The 22528-nt window shown below is 48.7% G+C and overlaps 1 protein-coding gene across 1 annotated transcript; it reads left to right on the top strand.

Annotated features, from left to right (window-relative positions):
- Positions 1-3398: 3398 nt before the first annotated feature.
- Positions 3399-17922, top strand: LOC144134587 (uncharacterized). The gene is made up of 3 exons (XM_077667476.1): positions 3399-3813; positions 16791-16987; positions 17532-17922. Exons 1-3 carry the CDS (start codon positions 3504-3506, stop codon positions 17871-17873), a joined length of 849 nt encoding a protein of 282 aa, XP_077523602.1. The 5' UTR covers positions 3399-3503; the 3' UTR covers positions 17874-17922.
- Positions 17923-22528: the final 4606 nt, after the last annotated feature.

Genomic DNA, 22528 nt, shown 5'->3' with positions numbered 1-22528 from the left:
ATGTCCAGTCTTGCGAGCACGTGTGAACAGCTTTACCGGTGGTGGGTCCGGCTTGCAGCTTTCCACACGGGCTACCTGCAGTGAAGAAGCAGGAAAGTTCTCAGCGTTCCGTAAAAAGCCACCTGCCCTCGCCGCTGCCAAGTTAAACGATAGGACCATGGATGTCTTCTTTCGTAGCTGTGACGTTTCCGCCTACAACGCAGACGGTAGGAATGGCTGACGGCCGCGCCCCCTGATGACTGCTTATATCGCACCATGTCCAGTTGCTTGCGAGCACGTGCGAACAGCTTTACCGGTGGTGGGTCCGGCTTGCAGCTTTCCACACGGGCTATCTGCAGTGAAGAAGCAGGAAAGTTCTCAGCGTTGTGTAACTAAGCCACCTGCCCTCGTCGCTGCCAAGTTAAACGATAGGACCATGGATGACTCCTTTTGTAGGTGCGAAGCTGGGATGTTTCCGCCTGCAATGCAGTTTGTAGGAATTGCTGGCGGCCGTGCCCCCTGATGACTGCTGATATCGCAGTAGGTCCAGTTGCTTGCGAGCACGTGCGAACCGCTGTACCGGTGGTAGGTCCGGCTTGCAGCTTTCCACACAGGATATCTGCAGTGAAGAAGCAGGAAAGTGCTCAGCATTGCGTAACTCAGCCACCGTTACCAAGATCACAGCGTCGTCTCCCTCTAAACATTTACCCTCAGCATCGTGAATCTGTTCCAATTCGTATTACCTTGCCAGCTTATATGGTTCCAGAATTTTCTTGGCCCCCCTTTAGTTGCTCCGCGAACTTCAGCCAGCGATCAGGGATTGCTTTATTTTAGCCTAGTTGAGGACCTGCACGGGCTGTTTCCTTTGTCGATAAGATTCCCATTTTTGGCCTATTTCCTCTTCAGATTACTGCGCCCTGTTTGCTTCTCTGAATTCCCTTGAAGCAACCCGTCGTTGTTCGATGGCCTCCCTAATTTCCTTATTCCACCTTCTTCTTGGCTTCTTTCCTCTCCAGCAGTTTACTTCTTTTACTTGTTTCATTTTTGTACTGATGAGTAGTTCTAAGTGCTTGTATTCCCTCTTTTCCATGGGACGCTTCTCTATTGCTTCCTCTATTCCGGCTGCTAAAAGCGCTATTTGTTCATTTTTTTAAATTTTGCGGTCTCATTATGACTTCTCTGCATTTTTGTTTTGATCAGGGCTCCCAACTGTAGTCTACTACGCCTATGATCACTTCCCAGGCTGTACTTTCCCTCTTCGTCTATTTCTGCTATTGCGAACTTACTAGAGATACTCTGCACCATTAGACAATGGTCGTCTGCCTCTTACAAATTTCCCACGTTTCCCTCACAGTTAGTTTCTCTATTTACAATAACTGAGTGGTGTCGCTCACAGAAGTATAGCATCAACTTCCGGTTACAAACTGTGCATCCATCCAGATCCTCGACGTGGCGATTCATGTCACCCAGCAGAATAATATCAACACCTTCTCCAAACTGCTTTGTATCGTCACTGAGGCACTTAAGTAGATCCTTGTTTTCTTGTCTGCATTTGTCCCCTGTCCCTAAATAAAATACCCCTAGCCATGTCCTTTTACTGGCAATTTTACCTGATACTCAGACATGTTCTTTTCAAGTTGATTTTATTCTTCATTTTATTATTTTGTTCTCAGTAGTCTCAAAACCCGGAGGCATTACATAGAGTAGGGGCATACAAAATCAGCAGTAGGTTTCTTGAAACATTCGACATCGGTGATGGCAGCGACTTTTTTTATCGATCCATGGAAGTAACCCAAACAAATGTAGCCTAAAACAGCTCTACCGATAAAATGCCATTTCTGTGCGAAATTTGAGTGCTAGCAATTAACCAGTCTAGCTCACAGAAACATTATATGGCGTGCGTTTAATTGCGCAAAAGGCTGTACGCTGCCCAACAGACGCGAGGCGGGAGGTCCTCTAGGAAACTCTACAGTAATGTTGTACGTTTCGATCTTAATGGTGTTTAAGCATACATAACAAGCTATTTAATACGCGGAGTAAAAAGAGCAGTACAGTTTTTCCGAAGCAAACAAACTGATCCCCCAACCCGTCCCGGCCGTCTTCCAAGGTTCCCTCTGTTCCTCGCGTGAGAAAGAGGATGAACCCACAGAGAGAGGGCCGAAACCGCAGCCCCCTGCCCGAAGCAGTTAGCCGGGTGGTCTGGTAGCCATTTTTCGGAAAGGAAAAGGGTAACGCTAGGCCCGGGGGAGGAGGGAGGGTTAAACCAGGCTGCTGTCAGTTTCACGGCTAAAACGCTGAGCACTCGGTATGTCATCATGCTAGCAGTGGCTGTCAACACTTCTCATCAGCTGTAGATGCTTGGTGATATCTGCGCGCGCTTCATGCTGAAAACCGTGAGAGACCGCAAACGCCGTCGCTGGTTATATATCTCTCGGTTGTGCGGCCGTGACACTGTGTGCCGTGCAAGGCATAAACGCTATAGGCCATCACGGCACTGAATGTTGGAGTTCCGCTTTTGTCATCGGCCTTGCTGTATCAAATTAAATACTTATTCTGAGAACAGTTCCCCAGGGAGGTGTAAAAATCCATACACATGCCTCAGAATCGTCAGCCCCCCCCCCCTCTCCCCATTTAGCACACAACCCCGCATATCAACGCACAGTAAAGCCAAAAAGAGAATTAAAGTGCCAAATGTAAAGCACAGCCTGAATGCAAACCTGTATAGAGTGCCCTAACTCCACTTAGTTCATAAGTAATTAGTAGCACAGCGATTGCAATGCGTTAATTAGTAATCACTAATTAGCCCATTAGTAAGTAGTTGATTGGTAATTGGTTAATTGTAAATGAGTAATTACTTGATTAATAATAGTAGTGGTTAGTGTAGTATGCCGTAACTGGGAACTGAGCATACGATAATGCACTGCGCATGCGCTTGATATGTACCAGCGCTTGTGTTGCCTCTTTTGTCCCCTCTTTCGCGTTGTTTTTAAATAGGAACCTTAACCAACAAGTCCAGTTCGTCACACTTGTGCGCATGCGCAAGGCGTCAGCAGACAATGCACTTGCGCTTCAGCCTACTGCGCATGCGTGTGACGTCGCTGAGTAACGCCACCATCTTTCGAGAGGAGCTCTCACCAGGCAGCCTTGCAAGACATCTCCTGAACACCCATCTGGAAGGATGCCGCCTAAACGCTCTCTAGTGTCTCCAGCAAATCAAATGCGCGTGCGCTAATGAACGACAGCGACACAAGCAGCAACACCGCGCTAAACGCTTTCGCCTCACTGCATATCAGGTCAACAAAGTGCCCCCGTGAATTTTTTTTGTCGTATTCGGTCACGAAAATTTCCTTGTTACTGCCACGACACCTTACCAACCCCTTAACGTCGGTGTCTGCCATGTTTTAAGAGGAAGAAGAAATAGAAGCGTGCTCTTGCGGTCTGGAAGGACGATGAAGACGAATACGTGTTCTGCTTCTGTGCCGTGAGTCGAAAAGCAAGGCGGTCCTTGCACTCCGCTGTTGAGAATGGGCGCACTGGCCGCGGCCGTCCTGGTCGTCCTGGTTCAGGTGGAGAGCTGGTCGGGACATGTGGAGCTTCTGCAGGCGGACACAAGATTTCCGGCGGGCCACCAGCTGGAGCTGGTCCTGTGGCGTCTTCACCGCTACTCGCGCTCGTGCGCCGTCGGTCGTCGGGTGGCCGTGGCCAACCAAAGCCTGGCGCCGCTACGACACGATGCCCCCGTGCGCTTCTGGCGCCTGCCACAGGGCTTCTACTGCTTCTCCGTGGCGGCGAGAGGAGAGGGCACTGTCCGATCGTCGGTCGCGGTGCTCACAGGTATGGTACCGATGCCTAGAGCAGTTGTTCCAGTGCACTCCTAAAAATGCTGCTGTCAGTAGCTCGCTAAGTGACGAACATGAGGCCACATACTAAACCATTACGGGAGCACCTCGCAGATAGCGTTCCCGCCGCGGTGGCTCAGTGGTTAGAGCGCTCGGCTACTGATCCGGAGTACCCGGGTTCGAACCTGACCGCGGCGGCCGTGTTTTGATGGAGGCAAAACGCAAAAGGCGTCCGTGTCCTGTGCGATGTCAGTGCACGTTAAAGATCCCCATGTGGTCAATATTATTGCGGAGCCCTCCACTGCGGCACCTCTTTCTTCCTTTCACTCCCACCTTGCACCCTTTCCTCAAAACGTGGTATAGGTGCCCACCAAAACAGTTACTGCGCCATTTCCTCTCCTCAAAGAACCTTTAACTTGAAAAATGCATTTTGCTTTCGACTTGGCCCGGACGAGCGCCGAACCTCAGATTGCGTGGCGAAAGCACTACTGGTGTGCCTGAAAGTGCTTGATTGTCTCGCTAGGCTTTGTAATAGGCGGCTGCAATTGCCCCATAAAAAGTTCATTGCAGGTCGCCTTTATGCCTCTCACAGCGTTATCTGCGCAGGCGAGACCGGTCTTAGAGGCATTGAGTGCAAACTGCCCGAAAAAAAAGAGCGCGGCCACATACTAAAGAAGCGAATGGAGGAGATTACGTGTGCCTTTATGTCATGCGCGCTTTTTTTTTTGAAAAAATTGAAAATTGGTTTCGAGGAAAGGAAATGGCGCAGTAACTGTCTCACGTATATTGTTGGAGACCCGAACAGCGCCGTAAGGGAAGGAACGAAGGAGGGAGTGAAAGAAGAAAGGAAGAAAGAGGTGCCGTGGTGGAATATAGCCGCGCAAGAAAACGAGGACAAGAACACGGAAAAGACGTTGCAGGCGTCAACTACAAACTTATTTTGTTATCTTGAAAGAATCGGTTATAACCGCAAGAGAGGCACAAAAATACACCCAACACAGAAGGCATGGGAAGGGTGAACATAAAAAAAATGGCATGGAACCGCGCAGAAAGGCAATCTCTTCATGCATCTGTTAAGGTCACAGACGGCTTACTCAACCACACGGGGCCCTGCTGCTTAATCAGGTATGCCTCTATTATTGTATCCTTAGCAGATGAAGAGGTTGCTTTTCTGCTTGGTTCTATGCGAGTTTTTTTATCTGTTTTTTTCCCGCGCCTTCTGTGTTTTGTATATTATTGTGCCTCTTGTGGATATAAGCTGTTCTTTCGAGATAATAAAATCGGTTGGTAGTTGGCGCCTGTCCCATCTTTTGACTGTCCTTGTCCTCGTTTTCTTGCGTGTGTATGTCTCCGGAACAATTTCGACTACCTTGTGATCTTTGACGTGCACCGACATCGCACAGCACACGGGCGCATTTTGCGTTTCGCCTCCATCGAAACGCGGCTGGGTACGAACCCGGGTACTCCGGCTCAGCAGACGAGCGCCTTAACCACTGAACCACCGCGGCGGATGCGCGTAGTTTGAATTCGGAGTAGTAATGAACCCGCTAGCCCTCTAAAGCGGACACGGTGACCGCAGCTGGCAAAGGACAGGGTTAAATGGGGAGACTTGGCAGAAGTCTTTGCCCTGTAGTGGGCGTAGCCAGGCTGATGATAATGATTATTAGCCTCATGTAGTTCAACGCAGTCCTCCAGGCGCAGGACCTGCTTATACAGTAGGCGCAAAGTGGACGAAGACACGCGTAAAGGCTCGTGCGAGTCCTGTCCAACGATTTCTGCCTACTAAAATGCGTCGTTATAGGGAGTATGCACCGAGGTCACAGTGGACGCCTTTCAGTGGTGCATGTAGCACAGCGAAAGGCGGCAGGCATACCTTTAATCAGCTTATCTCTACCTGCTCAGGCTTGCAGTGCTAAAGTCATGCTCCGAACCACTAAATGGCGCCCGTGACGTCGCGTGAATACATCGGATACTCAGGCTGCTCGCTAACAAGGAGACGTATCATTTTCTTCGTATTCTCTAGCTCTTTTTGTATGCTCTCTTATTTCGGCATAACATGGGAGCAGACATTAAAAAAAAACTGCGAGAATAGTGACATCACTTCGCGTTTTGCTTTGTGTGAGGTGCACAAAAGATACTCGGAGGATTTGTGAACGTGGTGCGTTGACAGTGGTGCGTCGAATAGCGGAGCGCTGCGCATGCCAGCCCAGCGTTGCGCGTGTGCGCGTGCGAAGGGTGTGCGAGGCGACGGCAAAGAGCGTGGCGAGCACGAGGAGCGGAGAGATGACGTGTCAGAAAACCGAGGTGTAAAGGAAGACAGAGCAGCGGAGATTGTGTCATTCAAGCGTGGAGGTGGCAGCCGTCGGGCGTTGGGTCCGTGCTGCCGTGACCTCTCTTGAATCACTGACACAAGCCTCCTGCGTACCATGCAAGTGTGGAGGTAGCAGCCGATGGACTGAGGGTCTGTGCTGCCTAAAGGCACCCTTGGATAGCCTGATTAAAGCCTCTGGCGTTTCGTAACGCCGTCGACAAGATCTGGCTAGGTTCTTCCTGCTGCTGCCAAGCTCTTCGGGCTCTTGACGAGAGACCATCGGTGTCTCCCTTTGTTCCTCTCCGCTCCTACCACCACCTGGCTCTCTTCCGCCGCTTCCTTCGACGCAGCGCCAGCGACGTGTCGCGCTACAACCACCCGCGTCCGCTCTGTCTGCGAGGCATCCCTGCTTCACCTGGGACGCTCAGTACCTGGCGAACTCTTTCCTTTATTTCTGTGGTGTCGTACGCGTGTTTAGTGTGTGTTTTCTTGTTTTCGTGTTCGTTTTTTATTGGTCCCTTTTCCTCTAAATTATAAATACGGCTTCGTTTTGTTTCGTTTGATCTCTTTACCCCTTGTTCTCTCGTTCGAACCTGCACGCGATAGCGTTCCCCTTCGAAAAGTCGGGGACGCGCTACCAATTCGCGACAAGTGGCATCCGCGCGACGGGACGAAGCCACGTTTTTTTTCCTTTCGTGGGTCCGTAAAAAGAAACGATGGCAACACCACGGGATCTGGTGGAGTTTGGTGAACGCATGGGGTTTAAAGACGTCGAGCTGCGCACGTGGGCGGGCGCCAAGCAAGAGAAGGAACGTGCAGCACGTGCAGCCGAATGCGAGGTTCAATGCGAGCATGAAAAGGCGTTAGCAGAAGCCGAACGCGAGCATGCAAAGTCGCTAGCAGAGGCTGAACAGCGTAGATTGCAGCTGCAATTAAGGCTCGCAGAATGAGGATTCATAGCGCACAGAATACACAGAATATTCTGTGCGCTATGAATCCTCATGCTGATTACCCACTAGCCCGAACCCTGACCCTTCTAAGGCTCGCAGAAGCTGGTGGGGGTAATCGAGAACCCGCACCGGGGCCCTCATCAGCAGCGGTAAGCCCACACAAGTTGATCACGCCTTTTGACAATTGCAGGGATGACTTGGAAGCATACCTCAAACGTTTTGAGTGTATCGCAGAAGGGCGCAGCTGACCCAAGGAAAAATGGGCTACAGCGCTTAGTATGTCTGATTGGGGAAGCTCTCTGTGTGTTCGGTCACCTGTCTCCAGCAGATTCAATTCAATTCTTTATTTTTCCTTCTTGATAGCAGGAGACAACTAAAAACCGCGACAGCGGCTTGACTTGGGTCCTGCCCGCTTGGACTATGATAAGGCAAAATTAGCCTAACTTCTACATTTTCGGTTTACGACAGGAGGTTATCGCGAAAGGTTTCGTGAGAGTAAGCTGCTTGATAAAGAAACAGGTAAGCAATACGCAGCACGTTTGCTCAGTCTTTTTGATCGATGGGTCGAGATGTCGGGCACGGCCACAACGTACGATGATTTACGTGACTTGGTGGTGGCCGAACAGTTCATGAGGAACTGTCATAGTCATCTGGAAGTTTTCCTTCGAGAAATAGAGAGCAAGGCGCTGGACAAAATGGCTGAGGCACCAGACAACTTTCTAGAGGCCAAGCGGCAAAGGAATTTGTCTTCGTTCAAAGAATCGTTCGAGGCGGGCATTCAGAGAGAGAAGGATGTGCCATTAAGTAGACAGTCAGGAAGGTGTCTCATTTGTAACCGACCTGGATATAAGGCTGCCGACTGTCGCTCTAAGCCAAAACAGCTTTATTGCGTTTATTGTCGAAAAACAGGGCATGATGTAAGTTCCTGCTCAAGAAAGCATGAAAGCCAGAAGCAATCGTTATGTTGTGCTCAGCCGGAGTGCGTTGCGCCTGAAACAGTGTCCACAACAGCTGATAGGCTGGAACCAGCTGAGGATAAGGTGGTGGTCGGACTTGTCCGGAAAAAGCCTGCAGACGCCCAACACATGCCTGTACTAGAGGGAGAACTCCGAGGCCTATCCGTACGTGTTTTACGGGACACGGGGAGCAATACAGTGGTGCTGCGGAGAGCACTAGTTCCTGATTCAGCTCTCACTGGCTCGAAACCTACGGTGTTCATTGTTGATGGCAGTAGTCTGGAAGTTCCCGAAGCAGAAGTTTATATCGCTTTCCCTTATTTCACTGGAATGGCCCTGTTAAAGTGCATGGAGACACCATTGTACGATGTCATAATTGGAAATATACCAGAGGCCTGTGAGCCGTCAAGTCCAGATATTGATTGAAAGAAATCGGAGGGCGTTGCTAAATTATGTCCAGACATAGTCAATGACGAGGTCGCCAGTGAAAATGGTGAGGGCGGAGGCCCAAAAGTGGTGTTGGCTGGAAAGGAAGTTTCCGGACGAAGGAGGGAAAGTACTGCTATAAGCGTTGGTCCCATGAGGTTCAACAAGGAAATGTTAGAAGCAGAGCAAAGAGACGATGAGTCATTGAAGGCGTGCTGGGTGAAAGTAGGGAAGGTGTTCCATGGCAAGCACGGAACTTCGCACTCGTATTCTGTGAAAAGGGTTAGCTGTACCGCCTCTATCATCTCGCTTTCGGCAGAGAGGTTCGACAGGTAGTCCTTCCAATGTGGTGTTGATCACAGGTGCTAAGCCTTGTCAACGATAACCCGTTGGCGGGGCATCAGTGAATTAAGAAGACTACAGATCGAGTTCTGGAAGAATTCTACTGGCCGGGGGTGCAGGAGGAGATTAAGAGGTATGTCAGGTCGTGCGACTGCTGTCAAAGGACGTGCCCGAAAGGCGAAGTAGGGAAAGCTCCGTTGGGACGCATGCCTCTTATCACACTCCATTTGATCCGAGAGAGATCCTTTGTGACCAGGGCTCCTCTTTCACTTCTGAAATGATGAGAGAGCTCAATGATCTCTTGGCGGTGAAACATCTCAGCACGACCCCTTACCACCCAATGTGCAATGGGATGGTGGAGAAATTTAACGGCACACTCAAGCATATGCTGCGGAAGCTCAGTCAGGTGCAGCCCGAAACATGGGATCATTATATCGCTCCGCTTCTGTTCGCATACAGAGAGGTGCCGCAGGCGAGTCTGGGGTTTTCTTCATTTGAGTTGATATTTGGACGTCACGTGCGAGTACCGCTCGCAGTTCTCAGAGAGCTCTGGACCAGGGAAGAGATGGGAGAAGACATGAAGACGACCTATGGTTACGTTCTCGATCTAAGAGAACGTCTCGAGCAAACTGTGAGAGCGGCACATCTAAATTTGTTGCGTGCCCAAAAGTCTCACAAGAAATACCATGACAGGAACAGCAAAGAGCGGTATTTAAGGGCTGGAGATTGTGCCCTCATTCTTTTGCCGAGCAGCCACAATAAACTGGCAATGCAGTGCAAAGGTCCATTTGTGGTTTGTGGAAAAAAGAACGACGTGGATTATTGGAGCGATTTGGGCCAGACTAAGAGTGCAGCGATGCCAGACTAAGGGCCAGACTAAGGATGCAGCGATGGCGTAGAGGTAGAGCATCCGCCTCGCGTGCAAGAGGACCGGGGTTCGAATCCTGGTGCCGCGTAATTCTCCACCAGGATTAAAAAAAAAAATCGCGCGTCGATAGAATTGCATAACCAGGCTTGGAGTGCGGCCTGATCTCGGTGACCAGAACCGACAACGCACTCTCTCACCAGAGCAGGATTTGGCCACTCTGGTGTAGTACTTGGCCACAACCTTCTATTATCAAATCAATTAACCCTCGGCCCTCAGTCCCTAGCGGCTGCGGGGCAACTGACCACGGCGGCGGTCAGACCTGTGACGCAGCGAAGGGTGCTAAGAATCTCTGGCTCCCGACAGGCTGCCATTGGAATCTGAACCTGGCAACGTTTAACGCTAGAACTTTATCTGGTGCGGCTAGCCTAGCAGTGCTGTTAGAGGAACTAGCGGGAATTAAATGGGATGTGATAGGGCTTAGCGAAGTTAGGAGGACAGGTGAGGCGTATACAGCACTAAAGGACGGACACATACAGTACTATCGCGGATTAGAGGATAGACGAGAACTAGGTGTGGGATTCCTCATTAATAAGGATATAGCTGACAACGTAGAGGAGCTCTATAGTATTAACGAGAGGGTAGCAGCTATAGCAATTAAGCTGAATAGGAGGTACAAGCTGAAAGTGGTGCAGGCCTACGCACCCACATCCAGCCATGATGACCAGACCGTTGAAAGTTTCTATGAGGACGTAGAATCGGCAATGAATAAAGTAAAATCAGAATGCACTATACTGATGGGCGACCTCAATGCGAAGGTGGGCAAGAAGCAGGATGATGACCACGCGGTAGGTGACTATGGGATAGGCTCTAGAAATAGCAGGGGAGAGTTATTAGTCGAATTCGCGCATAGAAATAATTTACGGATCATGAATACCTTCTTCCACAAACGAGAAAACAGGAAGTGGACCTGGAAGAGCCCCAATGGTGAAACTAAAAATGAAATCGACTACGTACTATGCGCTAAACCTGACATCATTCAGGATGTGGCCGTCCTCGGTAATGTGCGTTGTAGCGACCACAGAATGGTAAGGTCTCGAATTAGCTTAAACTTGAAGAGGGAACGGAAGAAGCTAGTCAAGAGGAAGACCATTAACGAGTTAGCCGTAAGACGGAAAGCACAGGAGTTTAGGATAGCGCTGCAAAACAGATATTGGGCATTAACTGAGGAAGACGATCTTGATGCTCATACAATGCACGATAATCTGACATCAATAATTACGGAGTGCGCAGTAGAAGTAGGCGGTAGGACACTTCGACAGGATACCGGAAAGCTATCTCAGGTGACGAAAGATCTGATTAAGAAGCGCCAAAGCATGAGGGCGTCTAACCCTACCGACAGAATAGAACAGAGCTATCAAAGTTAATAAATAAGCGCAAGGTAGCCGACATAAGGAAGTTTAATATGGAGAGAATCGAGCATGCTCTAAAGAACGGAGGTAGCCTAAAAGCAGTGAAGAAGAAATATAGACATAGGTAAAAACCAAATGTATGCATTAAGAGACAAGCAGGGCAATGTCATTAGCAATATGGATAAGATAGTTAACGTAGCCGAAGAGTTCTACACAGACCTGTACAGTAGCCAATGTAATCAGAGCACTAATGAGAAAGACAGCTGAGCACAGCAATGCGTCATCCCGCCAGTAACGAAAGATAAAGTATAGAAAGCCTTAGAAGCAATGAAAAAGGGAAAAGCATCTGGGGAGGATCAGGTAACAGCAGATCTGTTGAAGGATGGAGGGGACATCGTGCTAGAAAAACTAGCCATACGCAATGCCTTATGACCTCGACTGTACCAGAAGCTTGGAAGAATGCAAACATTATCTTAATTCATAAGAAGGGAGACGCCAAGGACTTGAAAAATTACAGGCCGATCAGCTTACTATCCTTTGCCTACCAAGTATTTACTAAGGCAATCGCTAATAGAGTCAGGGAAACGTTAGACTTTACTCAACCAAATGATAAGGCAGGCTTTCGTAAAGGATATTCCACAATAGATCATATTCACACTATCAATCAGGTGATAGAGAAATTAGCAGAATATAACCAACCTCTATATATAGCTTTCATTGATTACGATAAAGCATTCGACTAAGTGGAAACCTCACCAGTCATACAGGCATTGCGTAATCCGGGGGTAGAAGAGCCTTATATAAAATACCTTATACAAAATACCTTCTTACACAAAATACCTTCTTAAGCAAATTAAAAAGAAAAATAAACTTTATCAATGCTTTATCGAATCTAGAAACATCAGTAAATGGATAGAAAATAAAGCTTTTCGAAATAAAGTAAATAAAGAAAAGAAACAATCAAAAAATGACAATTACTATCGTGTATTTGATGAAACCTGTCTACAAAGGCGATATCTCGTGGAAAAGGATAAACAGTGTGTTAAACAGGAAAGATGAGTGCAGCCGCATTGAAAGCCTGACTATAAACGGTACGCTTCTCAAACAGAAAGAGCTCGCAGACCACTTTAATAGCTTTTTTATTGATATAGGAGTCGGCAGTAACGATTATGATGCCCCCAAAATTATCCAAATGAATTTAAATACATTATTCTTGCAACCCACTTGTACCTAAGAAGTAAAAACGCTTATCCAGAGCCTCAAAAACAGCCGCAGTAAAGATGTAGATGGCATCGAAATCAGACCAGTTAAACATGTAGTGGATCTTATTGCACCTGTATTAGCTCATATTTTCAACACTGCATTGTCAACAGGCGTTTTTCCCCAGAGCATGAAGGTCGCGAAAGTGACAATTATACACAAAAGAGGAGATAGGAACAATATGAGTAATTATCGTCCAGTCTCTATACTGCCAATTTTTTCTAAAGGCCTTGAAAAGGCAATTAAGGTCCGAGTGGATAGTTTCTCTCGCAAATATAATTTAATAACAGATATTCAGCATGGTTTCAAACAAAATCGCTCCAGAGAAACCGCCTTACTAATTCAGAAAGACATAATACTAGATAACTTTGAAAAAAATTAATGACGCTTGGTATTTACCTAGACTTCAGTAAAGCTTTTGACCGCGTTAACCACGACTTATTGCTCACAAAATTAGAAAGATATGGCATCCGAGGACAATCGCTCCAGCTTCTGAAATCTCAACTCAAGAACCCAATTTGTAGAAATTAACGAACATAAATCAAACCCTCGACAAATAAAAACTGCGTTCCATAAGGCAGTATCCTAGGTCCCATATTGTTTTTGTACTACGCAAATGATGTTGTTCGAACAATCCCCAGATGTCAATTTGTGATCTACGCCGATGACTGTACTGTGAATGTTGCAGGCCGAGATTTATCATGTATGCTTCGCAAAGCAAGCTCCGTTTGCAATATGCTTCAAGAATGGTCGCAAAGAAACAACCTGCTAATCAACGAGGCAAAAACAAAATGCGTCCTTTACAGGGCTCGAGGGACTTGCGTCAAGATGACAAATACTATCAGATTAGGACCATTTAGAATATCGTGCGATAAAAGTGTAAAAACACTTGGGGTGACTTTCTCTGAACCGCTTCCACTCGGAAGGCGTGGATGTGGAAAGGCTTAAAAACAACCGCATTTCACTGATATTATCATCTCATAGTGAACATTTGTGATGTCAAGAAAAATAATCAATGTGGATAAGTTTTTCATTTCATTGAAATTATTAGTGTTTTCGCATTAGACAGATATGTTGCGTATGTATGTCTCTCTTCCATGTATATTTGTCCGAATCTTTTATTTTTTATATTTCTTTTTTTCCTGTAATAAAAAAGGAAAAAAATGATTGTCCTTTGCCTGGTGCCTTTGTAAACTTCTAGGCTTTGAAACCTGTAGTCTTGTATGCAGTATTTATTCTTTTTTTTCTGCAATCTTGTGACGGGATATATATATGCAAGCTGTTAATGTTGCATTTGCCTTTGGGGGATGGAGCGCTGTCAAGCTGTGTTAAAACAGCTTTTTCTCCACCCTGCCTTTTCACTTTTTGTGTGGAATAAATAAATGTTGAAATTCAAATTCAAAATTGTCAAAGTATTGGAAGATATATATGGCAACTGCACAGCTACTATAGTCCTCCATAAAGTCAGCAATAAAGTTCCAATAAGAAAGGGCGTCAGGCAAGGAGACACGATCTCGCCAATGCTGGTCACCGCATGTTTACAGGAGGAGTTCCGAGGCCTGAATTGGGAACAGTTGGGAATAAGAATAAATGGAGAATACCTACATAATCTGCGATTCGCTGATGACATTGTCTTGCTGACTCACTCAGGAGGTGAACTGTAAAGCATGATCAATGAGTTAGACAGGCAGAGCAATACGATGGGTCTATAAATAAACATGCAGAAAACCAAGGCAATGTTCAACAGCCTAGCAAGGAAACAACAGTTCACAATTGGCAGCGAGAGCCTGGAAGTTGTGCCGGAATACGTCTACTTAGGGCAGGTAGTGACAGCTGATCCGGATCATGAGAGGGAGATAACTAGAAGGATATGAATGGGGTGGAGCGCATATGGCAAGTTCTCGCAGATCATGAGTGGCAGTTTACCAATTTCCCTCAAGAGAAAAGTACAACAGCTTTATCTTACCGGTACTCACCTACGGGGCAGAAACGTGGAGGTTAACGAAAAGACTTCAGCTTAAGTTAAGGACAACGCAGCGTGCCATGGAAAGAAAAATGATAGGTGTAACGTTAAGAGACCGGAAGCGGGCAGAGTGGGTGAGGGAACAAACACGGGTTAATGACATCCTAGTCGAAATCAAGAGAAAGAAATGGGCTTGGGCAGGGCATGTAATGCGAAGGCAAGATAACCGCTGGTCCTTAAGGGTAACGGAGTGGATTCCAAAAGAAAGTAAGCGTAGCAGGGGGCGGCAGAAGGTTAGGTGGGCGGATGAGATTAAGACGTTTGCAGGCAAAGGGTGGATGCAGCTGGCAAAGGACAGGGTTAATTGGAGAGACATGGGAGAGGCCTTTGCCCTGAAGTGGGTGTAGTAAGGCTGATGATGATGATGATGAAGAAGCTATATTCTGAAAACATACGAAGAGCGTGCGTCCCAAGAGGCCGTGCAGGCGTCTTCTGTCTTCGTAATCCAACAAGGTGGCTCAGACTCGGAGAACGTAGGCGCTGGTTGCATATGTTGTTTACAAATTGCCGGAAGGTAATGCGCAATGTACATTGCTAATATCCGGTGTGTTTGCAACGGTTACCTGTGCAAATGTAGTCTAGGGGTGTTTACGAGTTCTTTATTTCTGTCATGTGTTGCTCAGTGTGTACATGTTCACTTTTACGGTACAAACGTGCTTGAAGTTTGTGTCTGATATTTTGTAATAATAATAATAATTGGTTTTTGAGGAAAGGAAATGGCGCAGTATCTGTCTCATATATCGTTGGACACCTGAACCGCGCCATAAGGGAAGGGATAAAGGAGGGAGTGAAAGAAGAAAGGAAGAAGAGGTGCCGTAGTGGAGGGCTCCGGAATAATTTCGACCACCTGGGGATCTTTAACATGCACTGACATCGCACAGCACACGGGCGCCTTAGCGTTTTTCCTCCATAAAAAAGCAGCCGCCGCGGTCGGGTTCGAACCCGGGAACTCCGGATCAGTAGTCGAGCGCCCTAACCACTGAGCCACCGCGGCGGGGTGATATTTTGTACCGTTTTCATTTTTCCTTTTACTAGATGTATTATGTTTGACCGCATGTTTCCTCTGTGCGCGTTTCCATGTGCCTCCATGTGCCAGTGTGTAAAGTGCCTTCTGTGACTACTCCTAACTTGCCGTTTATCACGTGAACATTAGTGTTCGTGCATCAACGGCGTTTGTCTACTTCGCACATGAACAGAAGTGTTGTGTTGCACCAACGGCAGTTTTTTCTATGTGAAAAACTTTCTCGAGGGGCGGGGGGGGGGGGGGCATATGTGAGGTGCACAAAAGATCCTCGGAGGATTTTTAAACGCGGTGCGTCCACAGTGGTGATTCGGACAGCGAAGCGCTGCGCGTGCCAGCCCAGCGTAGCGCGTGTGCGCGTGCGAAGGGTGTGTGCGAGGTGACGGCGACAGAGAGCATGGCGAGCACGAGGAGCGGAGAGATGACGTGTCAGAAAACCGAGGTATAAAGGAAGACAGAGGAGCGGAGATCGGGTGATTCAAGCATGGAGGTGGCAGACGTCAGACGTTGGGTTCGTGCTATCGTGGCTTCCCTTGGATCACCGACGTAAGCCTCCTGCGTTCTTTGCAAGTGTGAAGGTGGCAGCCGATGGACTGAGGGCCCATGCTGCTTAAAAGCACCCTTGGATAGCCTGCTTTAAACCTCTGGCATTTCGTGACGCCGTCGATGAGACCTGGCTACGTTCTTTCTGCTGCTGCCAAGCTCTTCGGGCTCTTGACGAGAGACAATCCTGACTCCCTTCCGCCGCTTCCTTCGACGCAGCGCCAGCGACGCGTCACGCTACAACCACCCGCGTCCGCCCTGTCGGCAAAGCATCCCCGTTTCTCCAGTGTTGTACGCGTTTTGAGTATGTGTTCTTGTTTTCGTGTCCGTTTCCTCATAATTATAAATAACCTACGCGATAGCGTTCCCCTTCGAAAAGTCGGGGACGTGCTACCAATTCGCGACACCTTGTTGTTTTCGTCAGCCAGCCGAGTCACCCTGCAATATTCTACAGCGTAGTTAGCCCGGACGTGAAGTTTCAAAGGAGACGCTCCCTTCATTCACTAGCATTAAGAACCAGGTGCGTGCCTGCTACCTGCACTGCACTGTTCGGCGAGTACGCTTTTTGAAATCCCTTATTCGAGGAGTCGCAGTGGTAGAAATTGCTTACAAATCTGTTTTGTAGCTATCAAGCCGGACAAACGCCGTCCACGCGCACAAAATTTCCAAGACAACGTGACAAAAGAAGCGTTGCGATGGTACGCGTGGAGCATGACGAGGCTACGACGGCTCTCTCCAGGTGCCGTTTTGTAGCGCACAGTAACTTCATTGCTTCTGTCTCGCTTTATCGTTTCGGTGTGGCGCGCGTAAAAGGGGAACATGCTCCCGAACTTATCTACTACACGGCCGTTCACATTGCGAAGGCCAAGGTCCCAGGGACCGGTGCTGCGAGCATGCGCCAGGACAGCGCCTGCTCTGGAGCATGGCGCAGGACGGCACACTGAGCGCCTCCATGAGCGTGAACAGCTCGGAGCTGCCGTGCCAGCTGTTCATGGCGAGCCTCTACGAAGGGGGCTGTCAGGACCTGAGAAAGGGACCGCCGCTCGTCACCCGCTACCAGGTACGGGAGCGGACGTTCATGGCAACCAACCTCTCTTTTAACAGATCTCCCTTTTCATGCTACACTTATCCCGCGTAGCCGGTACCGCTGCATGCTGTTACTAAGTGTGGAAAAAGCGATGTTCGACAAGACGCCTGTGGCCCCGCTCTTGTAGTCCCCCTGCTTCCTCCGCATCTCAGATGTGCAATGTGTTCTCCTACCTGAATCACTCACCGGATCACGCCATTGCTACTGTGATAACCCCATGCGCTTTTGATAAAGGGCCCTCCAATGCTTCACTGTGAAAATGCGAAGAATATGAGCTGCCTTATACGAGTGAAAACTGAGCTGCACAAGGTCCTTGCATACAGTTTGCAACTTTATCAACCTTTTTCAAGCCTGGGAACAGCGGAAAATAGACAGAACACAAACAAGAGAATAAATGCACACCGCAGTGCGCGTTCGCCTGTCTTGCAATCCTGAGCATATGTCTTTGTTCGTGGTTCTTGTTCCCCGCATACGGACGCTTTCTGGCGAGTTCATGTCGTGAGATGCGCGGTCCCAGGTGTTGCGGAACAGCGTGTTCCACATGCACGGCCTGAAGCCGGAGCGTGGCTACTGCCTCACGGTGGCGGCCGGCTGCCACCACTGCCCCATGGCGTGCCCCGTGCTCGATAGCAAGACGGTCGGCGCCAGCGTGGACCGCGGCGGGGCCGACGACGGCCTGCGCGAGCAGGGCAGGGGGCCAACGGCGGCGGCCGCCGACGCGGAGGGGCGCCTGGAGCCCGTGCTGGCCGTGCTGGGAGTCGGCAGCGTCTTCTTCCTGCTCGCCTGGGCCTTCCACCTCTACCAGAGGCTGCCCCTGGGGGCCTTCTACGGGCGCAAGAAGGCGCCGCGACTGGTTTAGCACAGCGAAGCGCTTTGTCGCCGTTCTCGAATGGCTAGTAAAGAGGAGAAACGCCGCACTCCCCTTGTACCCGTTTGCTTGCGTCTTTGTCACACATATTAAGGAGCCTAAATTAAATTTTAAAGGAAAAAGGTGTGAAGAAGACGCGAATTAACCGAAGAATAAAGAGGAAGAAGCATTCGTTGAGGTGGAGAGAGATGATTGGTAGAGAATAGAAGAAGACGACGACAAGGCTTACGTGGACTAACACCGAGGCTATAAAAGGGCGTGTGAGAGCGAGGCACAGGGGGAACAGCACAGAAGCGGAGGCTCCGGCAGGTCAGCGACACATCGGCTGGAAGAGAGCGACGCCGGCTACTGCTCCGGTGAGCTCGCGTTCTACGACATCGCATCGTGGACTTCCTGTCGTGCTGAGCACGTTCCGGGGAGTCAACGGAGGACGCTACCACCTGCTACGGCCAGGAGTGTGTCCAGCGCTGTTGCCACCCGTCCGGGTGGTGCCCCCAACGCCAACAACACCGGCATCACCTCCACGGGCGCTTGAACCGGGAGCTTGTACGACGCAGCCAGCGACGCCAACCCAAGCACGGCGAACGCCGCCTCGACGCTGCCTACTGGATCCATAAAACGCCGCAGCCACACCGAACCAAACGTGAGCACGAACGCCGACCGCTAATAGTAGAACACTAGTTGTAGAGGCTAGTAGCAGTGTGCCCGGGTCGTGTGTATTTATAGTATTTGTGTTTTGTGGTAGTTTTGTTAGTTTTGTGTTCTAGTGTGTGTGCCACGTAGGGTGTATTAAATGTGCGTTAAATGTGCGGACCGAAAGAATGGACTAGGCGACGGGTGTACCCACACATACGCACATTTAATACACCCTACGTGGCACACTAGAACACAAAACTAACAAAACTAACACAAAACTCAGACTATAAATATACACGACCCGGGCACACTGCTACTAGCGTCTACTACTACTGTTCTACTATAAGCGGTCGGCGTTCGTGCTCACGGTTGGTTCGGTGTGGCTGCGGCGTTGTATGAATCCAGTAGGCGGCGTCGTTCGCCGTGCTTGGGCTGGCGTCGCTGGCGGCGTTCAACGTGCTTGGGCTGGCGTCGCTGGCTGCGTCGTACAAGCTCCTGGTCCAAGCGCCCGTGGAGGTGATGCCGGTGTTGTTGGCATTGGGGGCACCACCCGGATGGGTGGCAACAGCGCTGGAGACACCCCTGGCCGTAGCAGGTGGTAGCGTCCTCCGTTGACTCCCCGGAACGGGCTCAGGCACGGCAGGAAGTCCACGATGCGATGTCGTAGAACGCGAGCTCACCGGAGCAGTAGCCGGCGTCGCTCTCTTCCAGCCGATGTGTCCCTGACCTGCCGGAGCCTCCGCTTCTCTGCTGTTCCCCCTGTGCCTCGCTCTCACACGCCCTTTTATAGCCTCGGTGTTAGTCCACGTAAGCCTTGTCGTCGTCTTCTTCTCTTTTCCACCAATCATCTCTCTCCACCTCACCGAATGCTTATCCGCCAATCATCTCTCTCCACCTCAACGAATGCTTCTTCTTCCTCTTTATTCTTCGGTTAATTAGCGTCGTCGTCCTCACACCTTTTTCCTTTAAAATGTAATTTAGGCTCCTTAATATATGTGACAGTCTTCAGCCTTGTATCTCTTTAGGACGGGAACAATATCATTATTCGAAGCCCACTATTAGGTACACTCCGCTGGATGTAGCGCTAGGTCGGATGCTCACCACTGCCACGACGATAATTCTGCGTACAGTCTTCCACATACCTGTTTAGAGAGCTAGAACGACACACCGCAGAGACAACTTTCGTGAATTACGAGTGTCCTATGGCTTGAAACCTTACCATATTGTGCATGCACACTTCTCTGGAATATATTTAACTACTCATGGATTTAAAGGCTGTATCAGGTCCGCCAGGCAGCGGCGATTATCATAAATGCAGAAGAGGGCTCGCAGTTGGAGTGCTCAAAACAAGAATGTGGACGACTGCTTCTTGAAATGGAATCCAAAGTGGATGCACTTGACATCAGGACTACTGTGGATGCCATAGAGGTTTCAGAGCAGACAATAAATTATATCATAGTAGGAAGGGCGGAGCCCCTCAAACGTAGCACGTCAACCGCGCCGGATAGCCAAGAGCTTATGCGCATCGGCGACCCAATCAGCCCGCTGGACGAGCCGAGCCTAAAGGACCGGCTCTAAGCTGCGCAGCGCGGACTTCTACTCCAGCTCGGTAGTGATTAAGCGGAAGGGTAATAGGGCACGCCCACATGATGTGGGCCCACTGCAGAATCTGCAGTTGGGAGAGTGGTGGGTGGGGTTGATATGGCAGAGCGCTGTAAGATTTGGGTAGGCGTGCGTTTGAAGCTGGCGTCAGCGCCGAGTTTTCAATCTTCCGGGCCCCCTCCTCCGGGCATGCTCCTTGGCAAGAGATATTTATTTTACTCTCAGGATACAGAGTACATCACAGAAGAACGACAATTCACAGCAATATAAAAGGTAAAGAAAATGTAAGAAGCCACGTGCTGATCCTTCAGGAACCACAAACCAAGTGGTAAAGTAGAGGAATCAGCGTCATTAATGCTGACAAATTCAACATGAGAAGAAGGACATCCACGGATCGAGTTAATAACTGCAGGGTCAATGTTCAGCACACTTAGTTTATGTAATGGCAGTGAGTTATTAAGTTTATCGAGTGCTTTACCAAAGTCAAGAAATATGCAGCCAGATGAAAAAGCGATGTCCAAGTAGATGTGCAAGCTGTAAGTGAAGGAAAGTAGTTTAACGTCACAAGAAAAAACTTTCGGAAGCCATGCTTTGTTAGAAGAAACTGTTATCCTCCAGAAAACTAACAGATGTGTGAATATATGTACCATTATTTTACATGCTATTGGTCTCAAAGATTTGGGTCAATGGTTAGATGGATTCTGTTTATCTCCGGTATTATGTACTGGTGTGACCACGGCAGTCTTCCAGTCTTCAGTAGTACACCATGATGATACGATTGTGATAATATGCATTTATCATCATGACATTCATATTCCGCTAGAATATGTTAGTTTTAAATAGGTAACCGGTATAATGTCTTGCAAGTCGAACATGGTGAGATCCATCGAGAAATGATTGCACAGTTGGAGATCGGGTCATTGGATAGCATAGGATCAAGGAGGAAACGACGTAAGGAAAGTATCATTTCGTACACTATACCACAGAGGTGGTCGGGAGCAGGTTCACTGATGGGTGCAATAACGACACATTATTATAATAATAATAATTGGTTTTTGGGGAAAGGAAATGGCGCAGTATATGTCTCATATATCGTTGGACACCTGAACCGCGCCGTAAGGGAAGGGATAAGGGAGGGTGTGAAAGAAGAAAATAAGAAGGAGGTGCCGTAGTGGAGGGCTCCGGAATAAATTCGACCGCCTGGGGATCTTTAACGTGCACTGACATCGCACAGCACACGGGCGCCTTAGCGTTTTTCCTCCATAAAAACGCAGCCGCCGCGGTCGGGTTCGAACCCGGGAACTCCGGATCAGTAGTTATTGGTGTTTCCAGGTTTTGCTATGGTCCAGAAGCGTTTTGAATTAGCCTTCAGGGTGTTCTGGAGGGTTACTTTAAAGAAGTTAGATTTAGTAGACATCAGTGCTCGTTAATATGCTGAAGCAGCTGTCATGCATGCTGTTCAATGGGCAGGTGTTAAGCAGTTCGAAAAAGTCTTTTCTTTTCGTTAAAAAAAATGGTCTTAAATACCTGTTATAACAAGGAGCATGGCTGTTGGAGTACACACGCCTAAGAGGGATAAGACGATGAATCATTTAGGACACTTTACTTCGGTACATGCACCAGTTTGTTTCTACTGAGCGCTCGAGATAACCCGGTAAGAAAATATCTAAAAAAGAGCCCGCAGTTATTAAGGATACAATATGAGCTTTGTTATAGTCGCTTGTTATAGTCTTGGAGCGTTCTGTCTATGGTGCATGTCATAAATCGAACGCCGAATGCATGATATCGTGATCGCTCAGGCCGGGCATATGCGTTGCGTTTGACATGATATCTTCAGATGATGTTAGTACAAGATGCATAGACAAAAATTATGGTGGGGCAGGAAAAAAGATTGAAAAATAAAGTGCCCCAGCCCGTTTCACTAGGTTTAACGAGCATAGACAGGCGGAGAGGCTATATACTAAAGGCCCCGCCTTCTAAAGACCGGGTCCGCGAGCCATGGTCTCGCCCGAAGAGTGACAAATCCAGCCTTCTAAAAACACCTGCAGAAGACTAAACTCTCTTCGAGCGGTGCTCTATCAAGCAAGCAGCGAGATAAGAGGCTTGTGGCGGTGATTCCATATTTGCACAAAATAGCGCGCAACATCAAGAAAATAGGGGTCGTTATGGTATGAATGTGGTGTTTTCAGCAGCATTTAAGATTGGCAAGATATGCTCCATGATGGACAAACGACCCCCGAGGTGCGCTATCAAGCATTGGCAGCGTTATAGGGATTGCAGGTCTAAAGTCATCTGTGAGATACCGCTCAAGTGTGGGCGGGTCTACATTGGGCAGACCGGCCGTTGTTTCAATGAGGGAGCGATTGAGCACAAACGGACAATAAAAACAATGAAAGGGGAAACCTCCC

The sequence above is a fragment of the Amblyomma americanum genome, chromosome 5 (assembly GCF_052857255.1).
Source record: "Amblyomma americanum isolate KBUSLIRL-KWMA chromosome 5, ASM5285725v1, whole genome shotgun sequence".
NCBI lineage: Eukaryota > Metazoa > Arthropoda > Arachnida > Ixodida > Ixodidae > Amblyomma > Amblyomma americanum.
Note: the sequence above shows the minus strand (reverse complement) of the source record. Positions and strands in the feature narration are given on the sequence as shown.

Excerpts from the sequence above, each read along its gene's own strand:
- LOC144134587 (XM_077667476.1), top strand. The coding sequence starts at position 3,504 with ATGGGCGCACTGGCCGCGGCCGTCCTGGTCGTCCTGGTTCAGGTGGAG. Across the intron at positions 3,814-16,790 it reads GTCGGTCGCGGTGCTCACAG|GCCAAGGTCCCAGGGACCGG; the intron begins GTATGGTACCGA and ends CACATTGCGAAG. Across the intron at positions 16,988-17,531 it reads CGCTCGTCACCCGCTACCAG|GTGTTGCGGAACAGCGTGTT; the intron begins GTACGGGAGCGG and ends GCGCGGTCCCAG.